Source organism: Onychomys torridus, chromosome 1 (genome assembly GCF_903995425.1).
Source record: "Onychomys torridus chromosome 1, mOncTor1.1, whole genome shotgun sequence".
Classification (NCBI taxonomy): Eukaryota; Metazoa; Chordata; class Mammalia; order Rodentia; family Cricetidae; genus Onychomys; species Onychomys torridus.
Window position 1 is genome coordinate 128,752,935 of NC_050443.1, and position 27,844 is coordinate 128,780,778.

General features: G+C 49.5%; 3 protein-coding genes across 7 annotated transcripts in view; 2 read left to right on the forward strand and 1 right to left on the reverse strand.

Moving 5' to 3' along the window:
• The first annotated feature begins 6,444 nt into the window (after positions 1-6,444).
• Positions 6,445-9,446, forward strand: Fth1 (ferritin heavy chain 1). The gene is made up of 4 exons (XM_036189963.1): positions 6,445-7,065; positions 8,498-8,644; positions 8,903-9,028; positions 9,131-9,446. The coding sequence occupies exons 1-4, from the start codon at positions 6,952-6,954 to the stop codon at positions 9,290-9,292; spliced, it is 549 nt and encodes a 182-aa protein (XP_036045856.1). The 5' UTR covers positions 6,445-6,951; the 3' UTR covers positions 9,293-9,446.
• Positions 9,447-9,551: 105 nt separating this feature from the next.
• Positions 9,552-23,415, reverse strand: Best1 (bestrophin 1). 3 transcript variants are annotated; one of them, XM_036204937.1, is made up of 12 exons: positions 22,843-23,383; positions 21,790-21,977; positions 18,443-18,537; positions 17,975-18,208; positions 17,209-17,363; positions 16,774-16,851; positions 16,049-16,201; positions 14,845-14,925; positions 14,366-14,517; positions 11,066-11,427; positions 10,587-10,761; positions 9,552-9,776 (listed from the first exon to the last, which is right to left on the reverse strand). In XM_036204937.1, exons 2-12 carry the CDS (start codon positions 21,939-21,941, stop codon positions 9,758-9,760), a joined length of 1,656 nt encoding a protein of 551 aa, XP_036060830.1. In that variant the 5' UTR covers positions 21,942-21,977; positions 22,843-23,383; the 3' UTR covers positions 9,552-9,757. The 3 variants fall into 3 exon arrangements, with proteins under 3 accessions (XP_036060830.1, XP_036060810.1, XP_036060819.1); XM_036204917.1 differs by lacking the exon at positions 18,443-18,537 and having other exon boundaries at positions 23,355-23,415; XM_036204926.1 differs by lacking the exons at positions 14,845-14,925; positions 18,443-18,537 and having other exon boundaries at positions 23,355-23,415.
• Positions 17,935-27,844, forward strand: part of Rab3il1 (RAB3A interacting protein like 1) — a 49,312-nt gene continuing 39,402 nt past the window's right edge. The window contains exon 1 of one of the 3 annotated variants that reach the window (XM_036204948.1): positions 17,935-18,665. In XM_036204948.1, the coding sequence (XP_036060841.1) occupies positions 18,634-18,665 (32 nt within the window). In that variant the 5' untranslated portion in view covers positions 17,935-18,633. The remainder of the gene's footprint in view (positions 18,666-27,844) is intronic. The other 2 variants (XM_036204974.1, XM_036205006.1) reach the window with 2 other exon arrangements.

Genomic DNA, 27,844 nt, shown 5'->3' on the forward strand with positions numbered 1-27,844 from the left:
CAACTCCTCAACTTTGACTCATGGCAGTATATTTGTTTCAGTGTGTGAAGATAAGTCATTGTGATTGGTTTAATAAAAAGCTGAATAGCCAACAAGTAGGCAGGAGAAAATAGATGGGACTTCTGGGAAGGAGAAAGGTGGAGAGATGGCAAGGAGATGTGAAGCAAGTCGAATGTACAGGATGGGACAGAGGTAAAAGCCATGAGTCAGAACATAGATTAATAAAAACACGTTTAATTTAAGTTGGGAATTTTAGTTGGGAACAAGCCTAAGCTAAAAGCCATCTTTTCATAATTAATAATAAGTCTCTGTGTCATTATTTGGGGGCTGGCAGTTGACCGTAGATTTGCATAGCCTCCTCTGAATGGGTTGGCATCTACTTGATGACAGACCAAGGCATCCAGAACTCCCATTTCCTCAAGGAGGTGTTTCCAGGCCCAGGAGACTGAGGCCTTTGCCATGGCTTAGAAGTCATGTTTCTTCTCTTCTCACTAATGCAGCTGCTGCCTGTCACCTTTGCTGATCTGGGCCTCCATGGCTTAGAAGTCATGTTTCTTCTCTTCTCACTAATGCAGCTGCTGCCTGTCACCTTTGCTGATCTGGGCCTCCCTGACTTGGCCAGGGTGGGCCCAGCTGAGCCTTGACTAGGTAAAGTAGGCATAGCACACGGCTAGGTAACAGCTGATGGCCTGTGACATGAACTGTGGTGTAGAGGGAACTAGGAACAAAGGCAGCCATGGGGAAGCTGCACTTGTTGTTAGAGCCGGTGGACTGCCCAGAACCTCAGTGATTCCCCAAAGATTGGAATGTTGCAAGTCCAGAGCCTCACTGCAGAGTATCTTGAGCTATCTTTAGCCCTCTTAAGTGGCCATTGATTGTACACCTTTGAATGTGGCCTAACAACCTCGTTAGTGTTAGGTAAATCCCTGAGACATACAAACAGACCCCATAGCTTCCCCCAACTCAGAACTGAAGGAAGTCATGGGACAGTATCTGAGGTCCTTCTCTTTTTCACTGTAACTCATTGTCTCTGCTGTGCTTACAAATATACTGGAAAGATCTGATACAACTTTCATCTGTTCTGTTTTTATGAAAACTTCACAAAACTCCTGCCTTGCTGGAATGTCATATTTAGGGCAATCTGAATCTGAACGACCAGTGAATTTGGCTCCAGGAGGAAAGATGCATATGGGGAAAAGTGTGGGGGAGACTGGGCTTCAAATACCACACCCCAGTCCAGGCACGGAGCTCAGAGAGGCCAGACGGCCTTTTGGAAGCTTCTGGGATGTGGGTGGATATCCAAGGGGGTCACTGGGAAGGACAGAGTAGAGCCCTGGCCTCCAAGGGCACACAGGTCAAAGTAGGGACCGGACATTCCATAGGTAGGGTGACCAGAGGGAAGTTAACAAGCCGCAACCCGCTGGAAGTTGAAAGGCCTCTGGCAGGGGACAAGGTGACAAGCAAACAAACAGCCAGGGTCCAAGTGATATAGCCTCTGGCAGAGACCATGGTGGCTCCCCCAGACACAACCTGGGAAGGTTCCCCAGAGGCAGGAAGGCCTGAACTACTTCCTTTTTATTTAATTTTTTGAGAATTTCATTAATTTTCATAGAAACAGTACTATATGTACATTTCTGCTCCTTCCCTACACTTTTTGTTGTTGTTGTTGTTTTGGGTTTTTGTTGTTTGTTTTTTGAGACAGGGTTTCTCTGTGTAGCTTTGTGCTTTTCCTGGAACTTGTTTGGTAGCCCAGGCTGGCCTCAAACTCACTGAGATCCACCTGCCTCTGCCTCCGGAGTGCTGGGATTAAAGGCGTGCACCACCATCGCTGCCTGGCCCCTCCACTGTTTTTTAAATTTTGTATTTAGTGGGAAGGGTTTGCAACCTGCAGAAATAGGTTCAGTTCTTCAAGACTGAACTCACGTCAACCATCTTTCCAGCCATGAATTACTTTTTTTTTTTTTTTTAGGGAGGCAGGGCTTCCATTCACAGCTGTCCTCTAACATTCCAGGCTGTGAATCCCAACCTTTAACATTCTAGAAGAATCTAGACTTTTAAGTCTACATGGCCTCATGAATTTTCAAGAAATGAGTTAAGGACATCCTCTCTGAATGACTGTTGCTTCATCTAGAATGTACCAGAATCTGGCTGAGTGGTGCTTTTGCTAGGGTCCGAATTTCCTGTACAACTCTCAGGGAATCCCATACTCTTGCAACACTGGTTGTTCAGCCTGGAGAGTCCTCAGCCCACTACCGCCCGGCCTTTGCCTGTTTCCAGTCTTGAAGTTCCTCCCCAGTAACTGACTTGCAGGAACTCCTTTGCACTCTGCTTTCTCACTCGACATTTACACACTCTGGCCACACACTCACCATACATTTGATGATCACATGACGTTTAGTGACTGTCTGGTGTTCCACTGCATACTCTGCTCCACATTTCACATAATGAACACGTGACGTTGAGTGGTCGCCCTGGTGTTCCATCCAATACTCTGCTCCACATTTTTAGACGGTGACTATTTCTTTGAGGAAGTCTCACCTTCTGCCCACAAAGTAAAGTGATTTGTGAACTCTAGTGTCCCCTGGACCCTGATGTACCCAATGTCTAAGACTTCTTGGATGTGGCGTCCTCGGCAGCTGTAACTGCACAGGGACAATCACCAGAAGGGAAAGAGTCCCGCTATCTGCTGAGAGGTCCCCATGAGTGATGGAAGGGTATTTTGCCTTTCTGGTAAAAATATCAAGCAAGCCTGGCAGGGTGATCAAGACTTCTTTATTCTCAGTCCAGCTTCTGTGTCCCATGGGGAAATGGGGAGCTCTCCCTCTCCCCCCTTTCTTTCTCCCACAGCAAAACCACCGCCTTCCAGACTGCCCTGCCCCTCCATGACAAAGCACTTTTGCAGCTCAACCTCTCAGGAAGAGCAGAGTGCTGAGTCACCATGGAACAACAGCCCTCCACCACAAGGTTTCTCCACGCCCCCCCCCCTCCTCTGGGCCAAGCTAGTGTTCCACAGAACAGAGGGGCCTGCCTTTCTTCTGGCCCGTGTTTGCTCGTGGCTCTGGCTCTAAGAGGCCACTGTTCAGCTTGTTCTGGGCAGCGAGCCAAACTCCCTCCTCAGAGTCACGCGGAGTAGAGGCAACATGGGGGTTGGGGAAGCCTAGTCAACAAAGGTTCAAAGACCCGGCCACAGCTTCAGAACCTGGAGGCTTGGAGATGGTAGTTCTGGCACCCACTGCTTCCAAAAGGTGGGAACCGGACCGGAGCAAGGGTGCTCACACACTTCCCATTTCCCTTCAAGCCCTCCTCCTCCCTTAGTGACCTTCCACAGAACACACTGTTCCTGGTTCGCTGTGCTGTTTCCTGTAACTACCACTGAAGTACTTAACAAGCATGGAGCCAATACTGATTCATAAAACTTATTTGATGTGGCAGGCCAAACTTCCTTTCAGTGAGTCTAGCTTTATACTGTTTCTGTTCACCTGGGAGTCTTAGAGACCCAGCACATCCAGTCCAAAACCAAGCTGACCTTTCTTTCCCAACAGCCTTCCCCCAAACTGTGCTTCTCCTGTGTTTCTCTGTACCATGCAGGGCTGTAGCAACCCAGCTGCCCAGGCCTGAAAACTGGGGCCTGGTACCCACTCCCCACCCACACAATATCCAACCATTCACCTCATCCTGTCTTCTCCATAATTTCTCTTCTGCTTTCTGTTTCCTACTCTCATGAAAAACCATGGCAGCTGTCTCCCAACCCTCTTGTTTGACTGAAATCCAAACTCCACACAAAACGCATTCATTTGTTCAAGCGACAAATTTCAAGCACCAAATCACAAGCACCTTGCAAAGGACTGGGTGTGCTAAAAATGCCTTCCTGCCTGGAGCTTTCCATCCACAGTAGTAGGGAAGTCAACCAAATGGTCCTTCTAAAAGGGAATGACTAATATAGATAGTGCATAACCTGGTGCAGTGATACAATGGCGTCTGGGCACTAGAGAGGCTGAATTAAAGAGGGCCTCTGGAGCCTAGGCTTTCAAGAGTAGCCTAGACAATGCAGCGAGACCATCTTTAAATAAAAAGAAAGAACTGGACTGCAACACAAATACTTCAGTGGTAGAGCGCCTGGTTAGTCTGCCCCAGGCCCTAGGTTCTATTTCCAAGACTGAAAAAAGCATGTATTACACAAGTGTACATATATGTTTGGGCTCTTGACCTTCATCCTTTCCATAAATACCACCAGCCTAACATACCATCTCTATGTTAATCTTGTTTAAAATATCTTCATCTAAGTCCTTTTCATTTTTAAGCATTTCAAACCTGCCAACTTTTGACAGACTCAAAAGAACATTCCCTACTCCAAATTTGGATAATCTTCTTAACAGTTTTCTTAAAACTATAGATTTCAACTTTAAGGGTTATATTTTTAATTCATCTGGAAGGTATTTTTAAATACAGAATGATTCATTTTTTCCACATGACAATTGTGTTGACATTATTGGTTAAATCCATTCTTCCCTAATTTGAAAGGCATGGCTTTAACTTATATCAAGTTCTTATACACATGTGGATGGGCATAGTTATATGTTGATCTCATCTTTCTGTGCCAGTACTATACTTTATTGTAATATGCACAGTATGTGTGTATAAAACAATAGATATCTCAAGTAAAGCTTCCCTGATAGCCTTTGTTTTCCTCAAATGTTTACCAGCTAGTCCACTGACTCCATATGAATTTCAGAATCATACCCTACCATGGAAACACCGCATTTTTCACAGTTCGGACTGTGCTAAATTACAGGTTCAGAGCTGACTATTGTAATGTGGAGGTTGACCCTTCAGGAAGATAACACCTCCTTATCACAGTAACTGCTTTGTTCTGTCTCCTGTTGTTGTTAATATTATTACTCAGCACTTGGAGTATATGCTGCTGATGTAAGTGAAACTGTTTGACTTCACCTTCCCCCATACCACACCATCATTCATCACATTTCCTGATAGTGGCTAAAAACAAATGGATATGGTATCTCCACATTGCCTGCAGTGTAAAGTCTAATGACTTTTTATGGCACACCAATCTGACTGTATTCTTTTCAGCACTTTCTAACATGTATTTTGCTTTCCAGGCCAAACACACTTTCCTTAAGGTTCCTAGAACAGGTCAAGCATTTCCACACCTGTGCATAAGCTATTCCCTCCACTTTTGTTTGTTGGTTTGTTTTCTGAGTCAGGGTTTCTCTGTTTAGTTTTGGTGCCTGTCTTGGATCTCGCTCTGTAGACCAGGTTGGCCTCGAACTCACAGAGATCCGCCTAGCTCTGCCTCCCGAGTGCTGGGATTAAAGGCGTGCACCTGCACCTGCGCCGCCGCCACTGCCACCACCACCCGGCTCAAATTTATATCGGTATCACTGTCTTAGAGTTGTCTTCCTGAAGTTTGACGCTAGGATATTTATTCAGCAGCATACTGTAGCTAGAGTGCCATTGAAATCTTGCCTGATTTCAGCAACACACATTTGCTTTCAAAAGAACAAATACTATCAGTACACTACTTTAAAAGGGGCGAGGGGATGTAATCCCAGCTCTCTGGAAACTCTGGCAGGAGAATCACCAATCTGCCTGGGTTACATAGTGAGTCCCTGGCCAGTCTGGGCTGTACAGTAACCTTGTTAACATAGTCTCAAAAATGATAACAACAAAATGTTTGAAAGTCTGGCTTCCAGCTTTGAGTATCTGGAAAAGCTTCTGCTGGGCCTCCCACCTGTGTCAAAAGTCTAGACTGAGGGTAGCAGACATAAGTGGTAGGGCCTAGCTAGACGCAGTGGCTAACCTCTAGTTCTACTACCTAAGAATTCACACCCATTTTGAAGCTGGGTCACAGCTCCAGACACACACAGTTGGCTTGTCCTTCCAAGGTTTCATGCACCTGTCACCCGCCATTCAGCCCCACCAGCTTTTCTCTAAGGACAAACCCAAGGTTACTGAGAAAGATAAAGGAGACCATTTTGAAATAGACACACCAAGTCGCTTCTCCTTTTCTTTTCGAATCTAGAGACCTCTCTTAATTTTAAGCATCACCAGGGACTTTCTCAGAAACCTAGGTCGTTTGGCCCCAGGATTCCCCCGTAGAAGACTGTCCCTGCTCTCAGGAGAAACGCCCATTCCGCCCCGCTCGCTCAGCCTTTGTTTTTTCCAACTGTCCACAGAGCCATGTTTGCTACCAGCAAAAGGCTTTGAGTGATTGAATCCGAATGATGGGCCAGAGCCGAACTCCCTCCTCCCCAATATGCCCCACTCCTCCTTTACGCTTCTCCGCGTAGACTCTGGAGGAGAGAAAGCTGGTCTTTCCCAGTCCAACTTATAACTCGTTCGCCACCTACAACACCACGCTTCCATTTTCCTATTTGTGAGACGAAGCGACTGCCTGACGTTTGTCACGATTTAACAACACGTACTGAGCTAAGGGATGTCCTATGGGACTTGAAAATCACCCTCCTCGGCACCCTTTGTCCCCATGGATTCCAAGGACCCAGATGCCACTGCAGTAGGGCTGGAGCCAACTACCGCCCGCCCCGGGGCACAAGAACAGCCTGCGTGTTGCCAGGCACTGCTCTTGGCAGAGAGGCTCAGTGCCCATTGCGCAGGCTCACACACACAGATCCTCCCCGCCCGCGCCTGAGGGTCTGGGCAACACGCCCACCGGAAGAGGCGGGTCTCGGCGGCCCGCGACGCTGATTGGCCAGGAAGCGCCTGACGCGGACTCCCGCTATAAGTACTGCTCGCTGGCCGTCTGCGCCAGACGTTCTCGCCCAGAGTCGCCGCGGTTTCCTGCTTCAACAGTGCTTGAACGGAACCCGGCGCTCGACCCCTCCGACCCCAGCCGGCTGCTCCGATCCAGAACCCTTTGCAACCTCGTCGCTCCGCCGCTCCAGCGTCGCCACCGCGCCTCGCCCCGCCGCTGCCATGACCACCGCGTCTCCCTCGCAAGTGCGCCAGAACTACCACCAGGACTCAGAGGCTGCCATCAACCGCCAGATCAACCTGGAACTGTATGCCTCCTACGTCTATCTGTCTATGGTGAGCGCGGCCTGGCCTTTGGCGGGGCGGGAGTCGGGCTCGGGCGCGGCTTCACCCCGGGGCCACTAGGGGAGCAGATGGCACGGGTTGGGGCGTGGCCAGCTGCAGGCCTCCCAGCGCCCTTCTGGAAAATGGAGTTTGCTCCCGCTCTCTCCCAGGGCAGCCCTGGCGTGGCAAGTCTGAGCTATTAGCCCCTTGTGACTCTTGCATAGACCAGGCGCGTCGTTACACGCACCCCTGTTCCTTGAGGTTTTAAGGCTGCATAATTGGCAGCCCGTCCAGTCAAACTTGCAGTGAGATGCATTTTTTTTCTTTTGCCCGCTCCTCTCCGATCACGTGACCAGCAGGCTTCTCTGCTTCGGTATGCATCCAGCTCCGATTCCTCTTGAGTATGGCGGGTCTGCTTGGTCATGGTGTCGAATGGCAGCGTTGGGACCCAGTGCAAAGAGGCTTATCTCTTGTGAACTTACCCTGACCCCATCTTAAGCAGCCGTCTCCACCTCTCTGCTCTGCTTATCACAGAGCCTCACTTGTATTGAAACATTATCTCTAGAAATCTTCCCTTGTGCAGGCATCAGCGCCACCCGACCTTGCCCCTTCAAGGCATCCAGAGTACTGGGTCGGTTTTTGCATCAGAGAGTTGTGGCTTAGGAATAGAAGCAATGGATAGTTGTTGGATAAAGCCCACCATCCATTGCTGGGCAAGGTAGTTTTCCGTGCACGAATTAATCTGTTTCTGAAAAAGCAGGTTTGGGGCAGTGTAGTGAGAATCATCCTTTGATTGCCTTGTGATTGTGCAAATATCCAAAAATAAGTATGTTCCAAATAGATTTGAGACAGGCCTGGGCTTCTGTGGCTGTCATTTTCTCTGGTATGTTCAAATACCCTGAGTGCCTGGAACTGGAAATCAGATCTTCTCCTAATACAATGCCCTCAGTTGTCTCCAGGCATGATGTGTTAATTTTACAAAGCAGTCAGCTGCCTAGCTGGAAAGCTGTGAGCCTGTGTTAGCTGGTTGTTACGTGATTTGTGAAGGAGGAGAAGAAAAATGGCTGCCCGGTGCAGGGTACTTTAGCACTCTCCCACTCAGTCAGTAGGTTAAATTTAATCAGTGGCGCACGCCTTTAATCCCAGCACTCGGGAGGCGCAGAGGCAGGCGGATCTCTGAGTTTGAGGCCAGCCTGGGCTACATAGTGAGTTCCAGGACAGGAACCAAAACTACACAGAAAAACCCTGTCTCGAAAAAGAAACAAAAAAATTTCTCTGCACTAATACAGAGCCATAGGACATTTGCTGAAGCCAAGTCCCAAAGTCCTTCCCTCCTCCCTGTACTTTAAAAAAGGCCGAGTAGGGTAGCAAATAGCCCTACCACCTATGGTCTTTCCAGCTGCCTTGCTTTGGGAACCATAACACCTACTCTTTCTACCTTCAGTCTTGCTACTTTGACCGGGATGATGTAGCTCTGAGGAACTTTGCCAAGTACTTTCTCCACCAATCTCACGAGGAGAGGGAGCATGCTGAGAAACTGATGAAGCTACAGAACCAACGAGGCGGCCGAATCTTCCTGCAGGATATCAAGGTGAGCAGGAGATCTAGGGGTACCTCAAATGAGCAGCTAACCTTTACTCAGAAAATGAGGCTAAGCTGGGCTTTTGCCCTTGTCCCTTTTTTTAGTCCTATACTGATACCAGAGTTGACACAAAGCAGTGAGCAAGCATGTTACGGGGAAAACTTGTCGGAGGAAACTTAAGGCAAAGAATGGTGGTTAGGTGTGAGGTGCTCACTGTCGGGTTGATTGGTAGAGACTGCAGATGAACTGACCTAATGTTCTCTTCAGAAACCAGACCGTGATGACTGGGAGAACGGGCTGAATGCGATGGAGTGTGCACTGCACTTGGAGAAGAGTGTGAACCAGTCACTCCTGGAACTGCACAAACTGGCGACCGACAAAAATGACCCCCACGTGAGTATGGGAGACACGGGGGATGAATGAATGGAGGTACTCATTGCCATGCGGCTTGGGAGAGAGAGCTGGCCAATAACTTTCCCATGTTCTCTTTCCTAGTTGTGTGACTTCATTGAGACCCATTACCTGAACGAGCAGGTGAAGTCCATCAAAGAGCTGGGTGACTTCGTGACCAACCTCCGCAAGATGGGAGCCCCGGAAGCTGGCCTGGCGGAATATCTCTTTGACAAGCACACCCTGGGACACAGTGATGAGAGCTAAGCTGACTTCCCCAAAGCCACGAGTGACTTTACCGCTCACTGAGGCCGTGCATGCATGTCGGGCTGCCTTTATCTTTTCTAAAAGTTGCACCAAAACATCCGCTTAAGTTCTTTAATTTGTACCATTTCTTCAAATAAAGAATTTTGGTACCCAACTGTGGTCTTTGAGATTGAAAGTGTGTCAGCGTCCAGCTGTGTCTCTGTTATTGTCACTGTTACTCTGATGACACTCAAGTAGCTAAAAGAACACTTGTCTTTATTAAACTCCTTAGTTTGGGAAAGATCGAAAGACACAGGTGTGTCCAGACAGGACTCAGCACCCCAGGTTCTGAATTACTTGCCAGACTGTCATGGGAACATACTCTTGGGTGTCTCATACAGCTGTGTGCCTCTGACTGGGTCAGTGTCCTGCTGGCATTCCTGCAGGTGAGGACCAGGCCGTGAAGCATCAATCTTAGGAAACAGGTTAGGTGCCAGCTTCATCCCTGTGGAAGATTTGAGAAAGTTCCCGGCATGAGTTGGGAAGGTACTTGATTTAAGATTTTATGAGGACAAAGGTTGAAGCTGGTCTTAAACATACCCAGGTGAGCTATAAAAGTTAATGTCCAGCCCTGGAAGCAAGATAGGAATTGTTGCCCTTCTTTGGGTTTCCATATTTTAAAGGGGACATTCTGATCACAAATGAAACCAAGAATGTGGAAGTGTGAGAAGTTAGAGGACCCCCCATGGGATCAGTGTGGGGATTGAATGTTTCTAACTGGGCAAAAGTGTCCCGAGAAATAACTGTAGTTTTTAGGCTTTTTTTAAAGTATTAAATGAGGCCCCAAAGCCCTGAGAAGGTATCCCAGGAGACCTTAGGGCCAATGCCTTGAAAAGAAGTACTTGTGCTTGGGTATGGGCTGTAGGCAAGTGTTTGCCATCCAGCTAATAGATCAGTAAGGCTGGTCCTTGGGCTATAGCCTAGCTAGAGTCTCAGTTCTGTCTCAAGGCTCTGTGGTACCATCCATCCATCCCTGCAAAAGCTAAACACTGGCCAACTGCCCCCTTCCTCAACATAGCCATCCCTCAGCATTCTGTTAGCGCAGTTTTACTTTTCTGGAAGTGTTTCTGCTGATGTCAAGCTCTTAGGTGAAGTGGGCAAAAGGCCTCCCATCACATGGTTCTTGCCAAGGTGGCTGTTAATAACACCCCCTAGTGTAGGGACATAACTTCCCCGACCCATCAACAATAATGGAATCTTGGGAAACTGAGGTCACAGGCATGGGGGATACAACTCCTGGTCCAGGTGGACAGACCTGCTTTCCAAGGTGGGATGGGGCTCTATGTGCTCCTTCGGTGTAGTGTGTGTGTTGGTTGGCCCCTGGTCCAAATGGTGTTTTCTGGGACGTCCTGTGGGGCTCTTCTTCGGAATGTTCAAGTTAAACTCCACAGTTTTCCTCTTTGTTTGGTGCTCTCGGGATTTCCCATCACCTAGGAGCAATTTAAACATGTTCTTGGTAGGGCTGGAGGGGTGCTCTGCAGTCAAGAGCACTTCCTGCTCTTCCAGAGGACCTGAGTTTGGTTCCCAGCACCTGCATCTGGCAGCTCACAGCTGCCTATACCTCCAGCTCCAGCAGATCAAACGCCCTTTTCTGGCCTCTGAGGGTTACCAGCACACATGTAGCATATACTCAGACACACACAAACGTATATAAAGTAAAAATAAATCTATAAGACAAAGTGTTCTTGGTCTCAGAAGTCATGGGTGTTAGGTTTTTATCTTTAGTGTCTATACCTGTGACTAAGTAAGGCTTGGAGGCTGCTGACTGCTCAGGAGGGAAGACCATGGGAGTATGGCTGAGTGGTGTCTGTGGGGCACTGTGGTAGCCTGGCCTTTCAAACAGTGGAGTGGCCCTGAAAGCATCCAGACCCTTAAGTTTCCAGGCATTATCTTCCTGGTCTCTAGAGTTGTGCTTGGCCTTATGGCCCTCCAGGTAGGGGTCATTCTTGGACCACAATAGTTTGGTCTTTGAATCTGTCCTGGGAGGATGGTGGTCAGTGGACTGCAGCCCTAAGAAGCGTCCAATGATGCCGCCAGGGTTCTCCTCATCTTCGTCATCCTCGTTTGACTGAAACTCCATGTCTTCTTTGTCCAAGCTGGAAGGAAAAGGGATGCACAGGACTGAGTGGGTGTGTTGTGGGAATTTGGCCCTTTGGTCTAATGGCCAATGGAATGGAGCAGGTTGGTCCAATGGGTGTGGTCTTCTCTAAGGCTACCTGAAGCTTTAAGAATGAGGGAGAGGGTCATGGGGTCCCTTGGATGGTGGAAGGCTTCTTGACACCACAGCTCAGTGACCTATTCTGGACCTTTCCCCATCCCTCCCTGGTGGATGAGGAGGCAACTATGCTGTTTCATTCTGTATTCAAGAATATGTTCCCAGCACTTGGGAGGCAGAGGCAGGTGGATCTCTGAGTTCGAAGCCAGCCTGGGCTACAAAGTGAGTTCCAGGAAAAGCGCAAAGCTACACAGAGAAACACTGTCTCGAAGGGAAAAAAAAATATTATATCATTTCATCCTTTATTAAGTAAGTCCTGATCCAAGACTTCTGTGGACTGCCACTTTATAGGTGGACCAAAAAAAGATGGGAGCAAGTGCCTGCCCAGGACTAAGGCTGCACAGCCTTCTCAGTGCCTTAGCTGTCAGCTCTCCTGGTGGATTCTGCACTTTCCAGGGAGTCCCTCAAGGCCCAACTCACCTTAGGCTCCCTCTGACAACATTAGGTTCACTGACAACATCCAGTTCCCCAGCCTAACATTACAGATTTGGGGTGTGTGTGGGTGTGTGTGTGTGTGTCCCCATATGTGAATGAGTGTACTTGTGTCTGTCTGTGTGAAAACCAGAGGACAATACCCCCACCCCACCCTCCACCCCAGGAAAGCAATCCACCTTCTTTGGGACAAAATCTCCCATTAGCCTCAAGCTCACAATTAGGCTAGACTATCTGACCAACAGTTTCCACGGGTCTTCTGTCTCTGCCTCTGTATTGGGATTACAAGGACATGGCACCATGCCTGTCACTGTAACATGTGTTTTGGAGATCAAACAGTAATTCCCTGAATCCCACAGGCTCCTCTTTATCAGCCACCGTGTTCAAGCATCTTTCTCCAGGCAATCGGAACATCTATCTGCTCCTGGGGAAGCAGCTCAGATAAGCCCCAGCAGTGTCTAGGCAAACTACAAATTTGCTTCCTGGTGGGGAGCAACATCTAAGGAAAAGTGTTTGGCTTCCTGGCAGCAGACTTCCTGAGGCTCCAGGACCTTTAACCTATAAGAAAAAGCCCTGGCCCACATCCAAAGTCTCCCTGGCTTTAAGACCTAAGTGCAGGCCAGAAAGAGGTCACCTCTTAGCCAAAGGCAACCTCTGTTACACTGCGTCCTGCCCAGTCCTTGACCATGCTCAGCTCACTAGCTTGCACAGTACCTGGAGGCAGGGCTTATGTATTATTACCCTTACCCTCTGGTACCCACCCCAGGTTCAATGCTGGTATTCAGAAGAAACAGGTTCAAAACATCTTCCAAAAATGTTCCTAGTTAATTCTAGTTTCAGTTCAATGAACTGGGTCATAAACAAACAGAACAGCATAGTACAGTGTGCAAGTACATCAGATACTCCAGAGCCTTCTCAGCTGTCATCCAGAGGACTGTGTGGGATGGCCCTTTTGGCCCACTGTATCTAGGAGGAATTCAGATGAAATGGGATTGTACAGAGGAGAGAGTGGCCACTGTGGGTGGGAGGAAGCCTTTTCTCTGCAGGACAGTCTATTCAGGAGACCCTGTCTCCTACTGGGACTCCATTATTGTCCCTCCTCTACCCCAGGCTTCCCATACTTCCACATCCACACAAAGACTAGTCTTCCTGGTCAGAGTTAGAAAGCCAGTCTTGAATCTCACTGCATTGTCAATCATTGGCTGCCCTTGGAAAAGTCCTGTTTCCTCTCTGGGTTGTACACAAAGAAGAAGAGATTGGACTGGAAGAGCTAGCACAGCACTGTGGAGTTGAGAGTGTAAAGGTAGCTGGGTGTGGTGGAGTACAGTAAGTCTTTAATTACAGAACTTGAGAGGCAGAGGCAGGAGGATCTTTTCTCAAGGCCAGCCTGTCTAAATAGTGAGCTCCTAGACAGCCTGGGCTGTTTAGAGAGATCTTATCTCAAGAAAAAAAAATAATAATAAAGGTAGAGCACAGAGTGATGATCTCACCTATAGTGGGGCCTCGAACTCACAGAGATCTGCCTGACTCTGTCTCGCAAGTGCTGGGATTAAAGACATGCGCCACCACGCCCAGCTAAGACACTTGTCTTAAACAAAACAAAATACCAAAAGCCAAAGTAGTAATACCTGTCTGTAATCCCCCAGCAATACAGTGAGTCTGAAGCCAGCCTGGGCTGTAGGACACTAGCTCAAGAAAAACCAATAAAAATAAAAAGAATGTGGAGCTGGAACTAGACAGATAGCTCAGATGTGTTTCTTTGTCACTTTTGTAACTTTGGGCTGGGCAACTTTATTACCCTTTTTTAAACCTTACTTAATTGTCTGAAAAGTAGAAATAACAGACAAATGTTATTGGGAGGAAAAAAATAATGTCTAAGAGCATAGTCCACGCCGGGTGGCAGTGGTGGCCCATGCCTTTAATCTCAGGAGGCAGAGGCAGGCAGATCTCTGAGTTAGTGGCCAGCCTGGTCTACAGACTGAGTTCCAGGACAGCCACGGTTACACAGAGAAACCCTGTCTTAAAACAGAAAAGAACACACACACACAAAAAAATAGTCGCTGGTGGCTCACACCTTTAATCCTAGCACTCAGGAGGCAGAGACAGGCAGATCTCTGTGAGTTCAAGGCCAGCCTGGGCTACAGAGTGAGTTCCAGGAAAGGCTCCAAAGCTACATAGAGAAACCCTGTCTCAAAAGAAAAAAAAAAGCATAGTCACTAGCTAGCCCTGACTGGGCATGCCTCATGTAATAGCAACAGCTGTTCCAAGTTGCTAGGGAAGACTTACACTTGAAGTTTTGTCTCAACCAGGTCTCTGGCACTGCCTACCTGATGTTGAAGGTGGAGCCCAAGAAGGAAGGTCGACGATACTGGGCAGAAGCAGCTGTGTAGGGTGGCTGAGGCTCTACCTCATTCCAGTACATGTCACGCTCCATGGGAGGCAAATCCTGGTGCATCTCATCCACAGACAACAGGGATACCTGGTTGCCAAGGACAGAGGGGGGTATCCAATAGAATGAGTAGCCCAGACAGGAACATGAGCTTGCCTGATGCCTTAGGAATCATCAGTTTGCTCTCTCTCCAGGCCTCAGTTTCCCCACCTGTGGTACTGAAGAGACTGATGCTTACTTGCAGCCTCCGAAGCTGAGGTGTGAATCCTGGGAGTGAATGATTGGCTGAGAAAAGGGTTGATGTTTGAGAAGGGGAAGACAATTTACTGTAGGGTCTCCCTGGAAAAATGCTGAGTTCCCTCTTTGGATCCAGTTTGAGAAGGGTCCATGACACAGCCCCCACCCCACCCCCCATACCTGCAGGTTTCTGTCAATGATCCAGTTGGTCTCAAAATCATCGTCATCTTCTCCGAAGGGGTTGATGAGCTGCTCTGCCACCTTTGAGGATAGGGGCGGTGTGTGTGTGGGTGTGTGTGTGTGGGGGGGGTGAGGCTCTGAGAACCTTGACACTCTGGTTTCCATCCTAAGCCTTGGGTCCTGCCATATCCACTCACTCCCTCATGACGCCTTTCCTGCCAAACAACCGTCTTCAAGACCGAAGTATTGGGCCCCAGCAGCCTCCCCATGGGGCTTCCATGTTCTTGGTCTCTACTCTGAAGACCACAGCTGTCCCTTCCTGTGTCAGTCAGCCAAATCACCACCTGGATCTCACCCACGCAACTCACTTCAAGTTGCATTGTATTTTGATACACTTATTTACCTTCCAATATGCACGTATTTGTTGTGTTATGGTATTAGAGATAAATGCTGAGGCTGTGCTGAATTCCAGTGGCCAGGAGGGGAGTTTCCTGGACACTAATATCTAAAATACTAAAGGGCTGGAGAGATGGCTCAGCAGTTAAGAGCACTGGCTGCTCTTCCAGAGAACCTGAGTTCAATTCCCAGCAACCATCTGTAACTCCAGTTCCAGGAGCTCCAGTGAATGTGGACAGTACACACACACACACACACACACACACACACACACACACACACACTATATATATATATGCAGGTGGAACACTCATATGAATAAAATGAAAATTAAAAAAATAAATAAAAATAAAAATAAATCGAAGCTCCACAGGGGTGATTGTTCTGTGGGTCCAGGGGACATCCTGATAGCTGGTGAGGCACCTCAGATAATTTTAAGCATAAAGGTAGTATAAACTAGTTGAGTCTTTAGAAAACAAAGGTAACTGGGAGAAGGTATATTGAGACTAGAATCTCTCTCTCCCTCTCCCTCCCTGTGTGTGTGTGTGTGTGTGTGTGTGTGTGTGTGTGTTTTGTGTGCGCACGCGCGTGTGTGTTGGACAGAATAGTTTCTGTGTATTTGCTCACACATGTGTGATACGCATGGCCTTCTTTATTTTGCTGCTTTGTCCTTCCTCTCAGGTGGCTGCCAGCCAGGAACACCCCCCCCCCCCCCCCCCCACCCTCCCACCCCCACCCCCCCACCTCCCTCACCTCCCCCGCGCCATGCCCATCGAGTGAGGGAAGGTTGGGATCCAGTGAGGCCTACCTTCAGCCAGCCCATGTAAAATAAGAATTGCAGGATTGTGAAGACAGGCACGACGAGGTCCATCTCGTGGCCTGGGTAGTTCTTGGCTGGGTTCAAAAACTGCCGCCCCACCAAACATGCGAGGAAAAAGCTGTATACTGCCACTGTCACCACCTGGAAGGAGAAGAGGCACAGGGGCCAGAAAAGGGCTAAGCAGAGACCCTAGGATTGGAAGCTTTGAGTCCAAAGCCTTGCTCTGACCTCCACACTCACGACACTGGGTTTCTGTTTGTCCTTCTTTGTGTGTGTGTGTGTGTTGTTTGCTTTTATTTTTTGAGGCAGGGTCTCATGTAGCCCAGGCTAGCATGACACTCACTATGTAGCCAAGGATGACCTTGAACCTCTGATCCTCTGGCTACCAGATCCCAAGGACTGGAAATACAGGTGAGTGCCACTATGTTCCAGTTTCATGAGATGTCGAAGATCAAACCCAGGGAGGGATTAATGCATGTGGCAACACTACCCAATGAGCTCACCCACTCCATTTGCCCCCTCTTAAAACCAGGATGGTCACACTCCCTCTGCTGGGCTGGGCCAGACAGGGGCACAGATGCTTTGACCTCTGTGCTAGAAAGAATTTTCCAAGTCCAGGCCTAACTCCCAGGATGAGATCTAGGGAAGTGTGCTTTCTGGATCTTCCTAGCCACTGATTCCCTCAGGGACAGCCTCACCAGTCTTGTCTTTACCTGTGTGTACACCAGTGGGATGCTGATCCAGTCGTAGGCATACAGATGTCCACACTGAGTTCGCAAGGTGCACATCTCCTGGAGGGTGGGGGAGAAGGAGCAGGTGCTGGCCACCACCTGCTTCCCCAGAATCTCCCGCAGCTCTTCCCCAGGTATAATGCAATGGTGTTCATGGAATAGCCTTGGCTGTGTGGTCATAGGCAGCTCGCTAGACCTCTCTGTGTCCTAGTAGCTTCATCTAGTAAAAAGGAGCCAGGACTTCACAGTCTCACTCAGAGAAGGGACAGAGGGGAGATTTGGAGAGGGGCCACCTTGTGTTGTGGAATCTTGTTCGAAAATATCATACACCACCAGGACAGGCTGTGGGCAGAGCCTCCAGCCTTTTCTTTAAAGGAAGCCACAACACGACCCACTGCATCCCATCTGTGGGCTCACATTTATCATGCTCTGGAGCAATACAGTGTCCCGGATTCGACCTCCAACATAGGCCTTCATTGACAGGTTGGCAAACCACACCCAGGGCACCCAGAATGAGTTGTGTGGTAGGCCCAACTTCTGCAAATGCTTATATTCCTCATGGGTCATAAAGCCTGCAGGGCAGAGTGGACAAGGAATCGGGTAATCCTGCAAAAGAAGCAGCCTGCACCGGGACACCCAGCCAGCCTGTCTGAGCACCGAGGAATTTCTGTGCTCTTTTATTATTTGTTTCTGCACACAAAATTACTGAGCCCCAGTTAGGCGCTGTTCTGGACCACACGGGACAGGAGGTGGGAGTGTAGAGGGCTTTGTTATTAGCTAGAGTCAGGCCCCGAAAAAAAGTCAAAGGAAAGCTAGGGACCCCTAGGGTCAAGCCATCAAGTCGGGAAACCGGAGATCAGGACAGGCAGAGAGAAAGGAGGTGGATCCGAATTCCATCAGACCCCAAGCCCCAGCTTCTTCCCTTATTATCCCTGAAGGCTTCTTGACCTTCCTCAAATCCCTACCTTTTTCGTTTATTCTGGCCTCGCCCCACTCCAGGCACTGATTCTGGCCTGCCCAGTTCTGTCCCAATTCTGACCCCATCAGGCCTGCCCCACCTCACCCTCTTCAAGTCCCGAGGACTCTGGCTCCACCCAGCGTCAGCTCCCGTCACTCCGAGTCTCAGGCCACGCCTCGGCTCAGCTCCGGCCCTGCGGCCCCGCCCACTCCAGATACTGCCTACCTGCTCGCACCAGGTGCAGAAGAGTGGGGAAGCGCTTGAAGACCGCGGTGCTGACGCTGCGCAGGATAAGCACTTGGCCCAGGATGGCATAGCGGATGAGTGTGCGCCGCAGCAGCCGACCTTGCTCGTCCTTGCCCTCCACGAAGCCTGACACCTGGCTCATAAGGCGGTCCGGCCAAGGCAAGCTCTCGTACTGGTTCCACCAGCGGGTCACCACCAACGTCACATAGAAACCTGGGCAGGAGGGATGAGGGACGAGGGGCGAGGGGCCGGGCTGTGGCCAGAGACCGGCGCCGGGTGAAGCCTCGGTTTCTCCGACTTCCTGATACATGTGGGCCCAGCCTCAACATTTTTAAAAGGCCACTGGCCCACCTTACCCCACTCCCCGCCTCTGGTGGAGGTCCGCCCGTGCGTGTCTGCAGCTAGGGGGCGACCACTGGACCCCAACAGCCGCAAGGGGGCGCTCACCCAGAACAAAGGATATAGGGATGAGCTGAATGTAGCTGTCGCAGTACAGAGCCAGCTTCTCAAACAACAGCTGCTGTTCATTCGAGAGAGCCATTCTGGGAGTGGGTGAGGCATTGAGAGGAAGTGTCTAAGAATGTGTCCCTACGCCCGGCCCGGGGCAAGAGCGGGGCTATCTGGGTTATGTCCTTTCAATGGTCTGGCCCAGGGTCCCCCTCTGGCTGAGGTGGGTTCTCGGAATGGGTTACTTCCAGCATTTTGAATGTGTGTAAGTGGTGTGGTGTGCTGGTGGGGTGGTGGGGGGGTGGTGGAGGTGGAGGTGGTGGGGTGGTGGTGGTGATGCTGGTGGGGTGGTGGTGGTGGTGGTGGTGGTGTGGTGGTGCTGGTGGTGTTGGGGTGGTGGTGGTATGGTGCTGGTGGTGTGGTGGTGGTGGTGGTGGTGGGGTGGTGGTGGTGTGCTGGTGGTGGGGTGGTGGTGGTGTGCTGGTGGTGGGGTGGTGGTGGGGTGGTAGTGGTGGTGGTGGTGGTGTGGTGGTGGTGTGCTGGTGGTGGGGTGGTGGTGGGGTGGTGGTGGTGGTGGTGGTGGTGGTGGTGAGCACTGAGATATATTATATACTCAAGTCCTTTACTGACCCCTTTAAACAAGTCCAGGGGCAGTTGTTTAAGTGTTGGGGGGTGGCTAGAATGATAGCTTAGTGGTTAAGAACACTTGTTACACTTGCAGAAGAACCAGATTTAGTTCCCAGAGTCCACATGGCAGCTTAGAACTATTTATTTATTTATTTTTCTATTATTGATTTATTTATTGGTTGATTGGTTTTTCGAGGCAGGATTTCTCTGTGTAGTTTTGTGCTTTTCCTGGAACTCGTTTGGTAGCCCAGGCTGGCCTGGAACTCACAGAGATCTGCCTGCCTCTGCCTCCTGAGTGCTGGGATTAAAGGCATGCACCACCACCGCCTGGTTGCTTAGAACTATTTATAACTCCAGTTCCCAAGAGATCTAATGCCCTCTTCTGGCCTTCTTGAGCAATGCACACACATGGTACACATACATGCATACATACAGGTAAATCACACACAAAAATAAATAAATATTAAAAAATAAGTAAAAGCAGGTAGAAACAAAGTGTTTGGTATTTTTTAAAAAGTATAAGGTAGAAGGCTTGGTAGCTTAGCTGGTATAGTGCTTGCCTAGCACAAGTAAGTTCATAGGTTCAATCTTGGCACCATATATGGGACTGAACCCACCCATGGTGTCACACACCACACACACACACACACACACACACACACACACACACACACACACACAAAGTGGAGAGGGATGGCCAGGCTGAGCATTGAGTTTCAGGGCAATGAAGTGACTCTTGATGACATTCTAGTGGTATATACATGTCATGTGAGATACGTCTGTCCACACCCATAGGGTGCAGGACACCATGAATGAACCCCAGTGAAAACTAGAGACTTACAGCAACACAGGGGAAGTTCACTGGCTGCAGCGAATGTGCCACTGTGCAACTGTGGCTTGCTAAAGCAGAGGGTGGAGTGGACACAGAAGAGAAATCTCTGTATTGTCTACTTAATTTTCCTATAAACAAAATGCTTTTAAAAGAACTTTTAGAGTTCACTTGCTATTGCCTGCACAAGATGTAGAACTCTTGACTCTTCCTCCATCAGCTGGTCTGCCTACACCATACCATCATGTCCACCATGGTGATAATGGACTGAACCTCTGGACTGTAAGCCACCAATTAAATGTTTTCCTTTATAAGAAACAAAAAACAAAAAAACCTCCTAGCCAGGCTTTAATCCCAGCACTCAGGAGGCAGAGGCAGGTAGATCTCTGTGAGTTCCAGGCCAGCCTGGTTTATATAGAGAGGTTTATATATTGCAGGACAGCCAAGGCTAAGTTAGAGAGACCTTGTCTCAAAAATAAATAAATTATAAATCAAGTAAGTTCTCACTTGGCATGGTGGCTCTGCCTTGGGAGACAGAGGGCAAGCAAAACACCCCACTGCAAGTGTGAGGTCTCCTTGTCTACACAGAGGGTTCTAAGACAGTCGGGGTTATATAGCAAGACCTTATCTCAGAGAATTAATTAACTGGGGCAGGAGAAATGGCTCCCTGGTTGAGAGTACTTGTTGCTCTTGCAGAGGACCTGAGTTTGGTTCCCAGCATCCACATGGCAGCTCACAGTCATCTGTAACTCCAGTTCTGGAGGATTCAGTGTCCTCTTCTGACCTCCACAGGCACCAGGCATGTACATGGTGCGCAGACATAAATGAAGGCAAAACACTCATACACGTGAAATAAAATTTAAAAATCTAAAATATTTAAAGGCAATTAATTAAATTCTAATTTTAAAGTACCAAATAACAGTGTACTGTTATTAGAACAAACCCCAGAATTGCAAGTATTTGATAATTTTCAATACATAGTACATGATTGCTATTTATTTATTTATTTATTTATTTTTGGTTTTTCGAGAGAGGGTTTCTCTGTGTAGCTTTTCGCCTTTCCTGGAACTCACTTTGTAGACCAGGCTGGCCTCGAACTCACAAAGATCCACCTTGCTCTGCCTCCGGAGTGCTGGGATTAAAGGCGTGTGCCACCACCGCCTGGCTGTGTATTTATTTCTTATGTGTGTGTGAGAGATAGATCGTGTGTGTGTGTGTGTGTGTGTGTGTGTGTGTGTGTGTGTGTGTGTGGTGGCGGGAGTCAGAGGGCAGTTTGTGGGAATTGGTGCTCTCCTGTAATTTGCGGGTCCTGGTGATTGAACTCAAATCATCAGGCTCAACTGTGGGCACCTCCCCTTACTGAGCCATCTCATCAGCCCGTGTTTTTTCACTTAAAATGGTATCAGATATTCTATGACTATACCTGTCTGACATTCTATTGTTCATAAAAACATTTTATGGAAATAAACACATTAAACTGTACTGTGGGGGCCTGAGTGTCTCAATAGGACTAGCTCAGGCGTGGGCTTCGGGTCCCTCCCTGGGTTGGAAAGAAAGAGTTCCTGAGTCACCTCAGGTCTGATTTGTGTGGTGTGTGTGTGTGTGGTGTGTGTTGGGGATCAAGCCCAAATGACACAAATACCAGGCAAATATTTCTCTGAGCTACATGCCCAACTCCGGGTCTTCTTTTTTCTCCCTAGCCTCGCTCCAGTGGCCAGGGCCTGCCCAGGAGTTCAGCTCAGCCTTATAAGCTAGCTGGAACATTGGACCCACTCCTCCCCGACTCCTTGATGCTCTCACCCCATTTCCACCCCACCTGCAGGCATGGAGACCCTGCCTCCACCTAGACCCCACTCCCAGATGCCCCGCCCCTTCTTCCTGAATCTCTTACCTATAGACTCCACGGATGGCGTAGTAGAGGAACATGAAGACGAGGAACTCCCCACACAGCAGCTTGTAGATGCTACCACGCCAGCACAGGAGCAGGCAGGAGAAGGAACCGAGACGGGCATTGGCTACTTTGTTTGTGTAGGTGACAGTCATGGCTTGGCACTGTGCAGCAGTAGGTGGGCTTGGGTCCTGGTCAGAGGCAGAGGGTGACGTGGAGAGGGAAGGAAAGAACCAAAGACTACGTTCTGGTCCGGGACTGAGGAGTTTAGTCCTACCCTACCCTGGGCCTCCATTTTTCTAGCCTGGGACACAGAAGGATGAGGACATTGGGTAGGTCTGGGAATTGCCACGTGCCCTTGATTTTATATAATGACAAAGGCAGCTGCAAGGGCAGCAGCAATATTCATGCAGAGCTCAGGGTCTCAGAGCCAGGCTGTCTGAGTTCTCAACCCAGTTCCCCAGCTTCCTCAACTACACTGGAGTGAGTAGCTCAGAGACCCAGGCTAGCCCTGTTCACGGCCATGTCCCCATCCCCAGCACTTAGCCTGGCAGGAAGGAATGCCCTACTAATGGTTACTGAATGACCACCCCAGGGCCTTTCCACCTGCTGATGTAGCCACCTCAGGGGACGGATGCTTTTCCTGAGGTAATCCCATGGCTCACTTCCACTTTAGAACGTCTCCTAGGAAAAATGTCCCCAGCCACCCTACTGGAAATAATGCTTCAGTTGTCACCAGTGGTGCCTTCCCAGTTTGCTCGATCCTTCTACATGATGTATGTCGCTACTTGAAGTCATGTGACACACACAGGACATGCCTGCCTGTTGTTCATTCTCTTCTCCCACTGGAAGCTCTTAGTGTGTTCTTGGAGCAGATGCTCAACACAAACTGATTAAAGCCATGATTGACTACCCCTTCCCACCATCCAGAGTCCACCTCCCCCACATGTGCTGCCAATATATGCCCATCACACCCCCAAATACACAAGAACAGTCATCCACCCCTAAAGGCCCGCAAAGCCCCAGCACTGTCCAGCTGGGGCAACCCCTACTCACAGGTAGGGTTCCGGCAGTTCAGGCAACCTCGGAAAAGTCCTGGCCACTGGGTTGCTGGGACTCTCTGAGACCCTGAGGCAGGTACCCTTGCCCGTACTTGGAGGCTGGCACTGCCCACCTACATGTGTGCTGCGTTGTCACCTGACTTTCTAAGCCAAAGCTTCCACAAAGGAGTCCTTGTCTCGGCCCCTCTTGTAATCTGCTCAAGAGCAGCAGCCAGCACCGCCCAGTAATGTTCCTCTAATTCCTTCCTGGGGGCATTGAGCTAAGAACAGGACTGGAACTGGGGCTCACACCCCCTCTTCCATGGCTCTGAACTTTAGAATAGAGAGATCTGTGCTGCCACCCCTGTGTCCCAACTTCTGAGGTCTTTCAGAGAAAGTTGGGGGCAGGGTTGAGCCTCATCTAAGGTACCAGGACCCCAGGAAAAGGAATCTTGTCCAGGCCTCTGGGGTCCCCTCCAGAAAGAACTATAGCCCACTGCTACACGACACTGGCTTCTAGTGACCTACCTATGTGCTAGCCCTCATGGGCCTCAGCAGCCCTGTCTCAAAAAGGGTGTGTTGCTTTGGAATTTCGTCAGCACAGAAAGTAACAGCAATCTGCATATACTGGTGAGAAGCCCTGATTGGCTGCTGGTGACATCATAGGTTGTGGCGGCTGTGATTGGTTGGCAGGGCCTACTAGTAGGTACCTCGGAGGAAGAGGACAGGAAGGCCAGGTGTGGTGACCGGGCTTAGAGGGAGAAAACTAAAGGCCTGCTGTTCCAGCTACCTAATCCCAGACAGCCTGAGAGAAACAAAGGCAAACACCTGTGCCCCCAGGGGCAGCTGGGTGGCTTTCAACAGCTGGGGAGACCTTAGCACACCAGTCCTTTCTGAAGGCTCTTCTGAGCACCTGGCTAAGATGGCAGTTGGCGGACAAGCTGGTCCTACACGAAGAACACAGACTCCGGGGAGCACTGGTTCTCAGTCTGCACTGAGACAGTTGCCAAGACATGTACCAAATTTGCAGCTTCTCAGGATCCTTCTTAGGAGTCTGGTGCTGTGTCCTTGGAGACGTAGCATTTTTATCAAGTGCTGCAGGAGTCTGTGATTTGGGTGGTCTTGGGAACCACACTTCCGGAAGCCCCAATTTACAGTTTGACCCTGAGCCTTAAATGAAGCCAGCCTCCTACTCCCTGCCTCGGCTCTCACTCCTCCTCCCACTTCACTCCCTAAGGAGGCTGAACTTGCAGGTGGTTCTGGACTCTGTATTTCACCATGACCTTGACTACTTTTCTAATCACAGCGAACAATAAAGCTGGTGTTATCCCAAGAGTCTGCTGAGACCCCGCACAACCTTGGAGGAAAAGCAGCCACCCTGCCATCCTGTCCCTGTCCTTAGTTAGAGACAGGACAGGACTGATGTGGGCCTCAGTCTTTTCATCTGAAAAGGGGGTGAGAATAAGTCTTGCCCTGCTGCAGGATGACAATGAGGGATGACAGACAAGTCAGACCCTGGGGAGATCTGCAAAGCATGGTGCCTGGGCCCCACTGGACAGGTGCAGACTGGCCTGGCCTGCCCAGCCCAAGTGCTACTTTGCACTTGTAATGTGCAGCCTGGGCTGAGAATAGCTGTGAACTCTTACTTTGCTTTCCCTCTCTGCCCCAACACACAATAACACTCAGAGGAGAGCTTACCACCTACTAGGTGGTTTTACGCACACGCACACGCACACACACACACACACACACACACACACACGCGCGCGCACACGCACACGCACACGCACATGCACACAGATGCTTGCCATGTCCAAATGAGGGTATGAATTTGGATCCTCAGCACCTACCCATGTAAAGAGCGGAGTATGACATGTCTCTAACCCTGGTGCTGAGGGGGACAGACAGTTGGATACCTGGAACTCACTGGCCAGCTGTTCTGGTCAATGTGGGCTCCAGGTTCAGTGAAGAGACCCTGTCTCAAAAAATAAGGTGGTGGTCAGGTGTGGTGGCACATGTCTCTAATTGCATTACTTGAGAAGCAGAGGCAGGCAGATCTCTGTGAGTTCAAGGTCAGCCTGATCTACATTAGTGGGTGTCAGGTCAGTCAGAGATACAAAGTGAGACCCTGTATCAAACAAACAAATGAAGTGGAGAGCCATGGGACAGACAACCAACAATGACCATGGTCTCCACACACATGTCTGTGCACATGCGTATGCACACCCCCACCGTCAACATGTTTTATTTGAGGCATGCTCTCATGTAGCCCAGGATAACTCTGAATTTTCTGTTTCTCAGGAGGACCTTGAACCTCTAATGCTCCTGCTTCTACTTCCTGAGAACTAAGATTACAGGTGTGAACCACCAAACCTAGTTTATGCAGTGCTGGGGGTACAGTGCAAGACTTCATGCATATTAGGCAAGCACACCTCCCACCGAGAAATGTCCAAAGCCCAATAAACACATACATATTTCAATTAAAGTTGAACAAGTTCCGGTCACAGTGATGCTTGCTTTAGATTTAAAAAAAAAAAAAAAAAAAAAGCAACCCCTGACTTTGATGGATTCCTGCATCCCTTATGCTGGCCACTAGAGGGAACCATTGACTCGGGTCTCGCCGGGGAAGCCTGCCTGGTCCAACTGCCCAGGTGTCAATGAAGATCTGAGCTGGCCTTGGAAGGCTCTATTGTCTCCCTGAGCATTACCAGTAGCTATAGCATCATTTCAAAGAGGTGGGAGGTGCTGGATCCTTTCTTCCCTTTTCCATGAAGCCCATGCTCCTCACCGTTAGCCTAGCAATCCCTTCATGGTGCTGCTCCCTGCCTACCCCGGATGTGCCAAGATGTCTCCAGAGACACTCTGTGAACAAGCTGCTCCTGAACCCACTCCATTCTAGGCACACTCCAACATAAGACATGTCTCTCACAGATCTCAGATACAAAAATGTCTCCAGGCAACCAAGCAGACCTCAGGTAAGCAGTAAAGCCGAGGACATACCCTGGAGGATGCAGGACCCCAGAATGACCCCTGTAAGGAGAGTGCACACCTCAGCCAAGACCATTCTCTTTTATTTTCCATGCCACAAAGAAGTTATCAACAGAACTTCTCTGATGCCAGCACAGAATCCGTTCTAACTCCTGCCTCTAAGAGGTCAGAGCTGAGTGGCAATTAGAGAAACAGTTGAAAGCCTCCTGTAGAAAATGAAAGCAACATTGTCTAAGAGACCAGGGAGACAACTTACAGAGTGGGAGCATTGGAGTTGGGGCTCGAAACAGGAACAGGAGCTCATGGAACTGAGAAGATGTAAGTGCATAAGAACAGCCCATGGCAAGTCAGAGGCATTACTGGGAGACAGTTGAGTATAATACACTCAGGGGACACTGGAGCTCAAGGCAGGCCTTTTGCCCGAGGTCACATCACTATCAATGATCTAAGACTAGGACCTGGGACTGTAGGTCTTCTGACTTTGGATCATGGGCCCTTTCTACCCCCAACCATGACCTCTGCCCTGGAAGGGGGCTATCCAGGACCCGAGACTTACCTGTTAGGGTCTCTGTTGGAGTTGAAGGGAGGTCTGAGGAATGAGGGATATGCAGAGAAGACTTTGATGGTAGCAGAGTCCATGCTCTCGAGCCCCCTGGTAGAGAGCCATGTCAGGGAGCAGGTAGAGCACAGCTGGGCTAACGGGTGAAAGTTCCAGACCCAGAACATTATAGCCTTCTCATCTAGGATCACCATAGCAACAGGAGCATCACAGAGGACCTGACCTCTGCCAGGCAGGTAGAAGAGGACCAGACTTGGCAGAGGGCAGTAGGCAGGAGACCCTGGAGTGGGCCCAGTGGGCCTGGCTGCTGTCTCCAGGCTCTGCATAGGGTGCCTGCCAGCCCACTCTCCTCCTCTGGGCCAATCACAGAATAAATAGGGCAGAAGCCAAGAGGAAGAAAGGGGTAGATGACAACACAGCTGGACAGGGAGATGGAGGACATAGAACAGTGCCACTCCAGGGACAGGAAGGAAGATAGTCAACGCCTCTTCCCTGACACCAGGCAGACCTGATTGCTGAAGCTCTGGGGACTCTGACACATAACCTCTGACCCCTTCAGTGGGACAAGGACAACGTAAGGCAGGGAAAGGCTGGGATACATCAGTCCAGCATCACCAAGCTGTATCAGGCCGATGGGATAGTACAGAGCAGATCAGAACCAACAGAAAAAGAGTCACAAGGTGAGAATTCATCACAGCCCCAGGGGAGAGCTGGGATCCCTGAGCTGTGCTCTGCTTCACGGACTGCAGCCTGTGGAGACCAGCCAGGTGAGGATCTGGCCCTACCCCCACCTTTTCACTCCATCCCCACCTGTTCAATGAATTTGTTTTAAAAACCGGGGCCCTGCATTCTGAGGACATACTGTAATGCTGAGCTGAGTCATTTACTGTTTATAATTTTTTGGTTTTATTTTTATGTGTATGGATGTTTTGTCTGCATGTTTACCTGTGGAACGCATGCATGTCTGATACCCCTGGCAGGCAGAAGAGGGTGTAGGGTCCCTTGAGACTTGAGTTATAGATGGTTGTAACCACCATATGGGTGCTGGGGTTCAAAGCCAGGTTCTCTGGAAGAATAGCCTATTGGTGAAATTAGTAAGGCCACTCCACGTAGTTAAAAGGGAGGTTTATTTTGTGGGGTAACTCACAAGTTAAGGGATAGATAACAGGGACTGGCAAAGGTGTAGCATAGTCCGGCGGTGTTCTCTGGAGAACTCTGCTCGGTCTACCTCCAGTGTCCAGGGTCCAGGAGCCAAGAGAGCTCCCGCATCCGGATCTCAGGTCTTCAGGGGTCCTCTCTCAGCTCCGCCTTGTAGGCGTAACAGTTACCGAAGCCTCAAAGTGGGTTGGTACTTCCAGGTCAAAGCTGGACCGGCTACCCACTACAATAGTCAGTGCTCTGGACTGGTGAGCCACCTCTGCAGTCCCATGAATGAGTTCTTGATGGAACTACATACTACATAATCTAATCT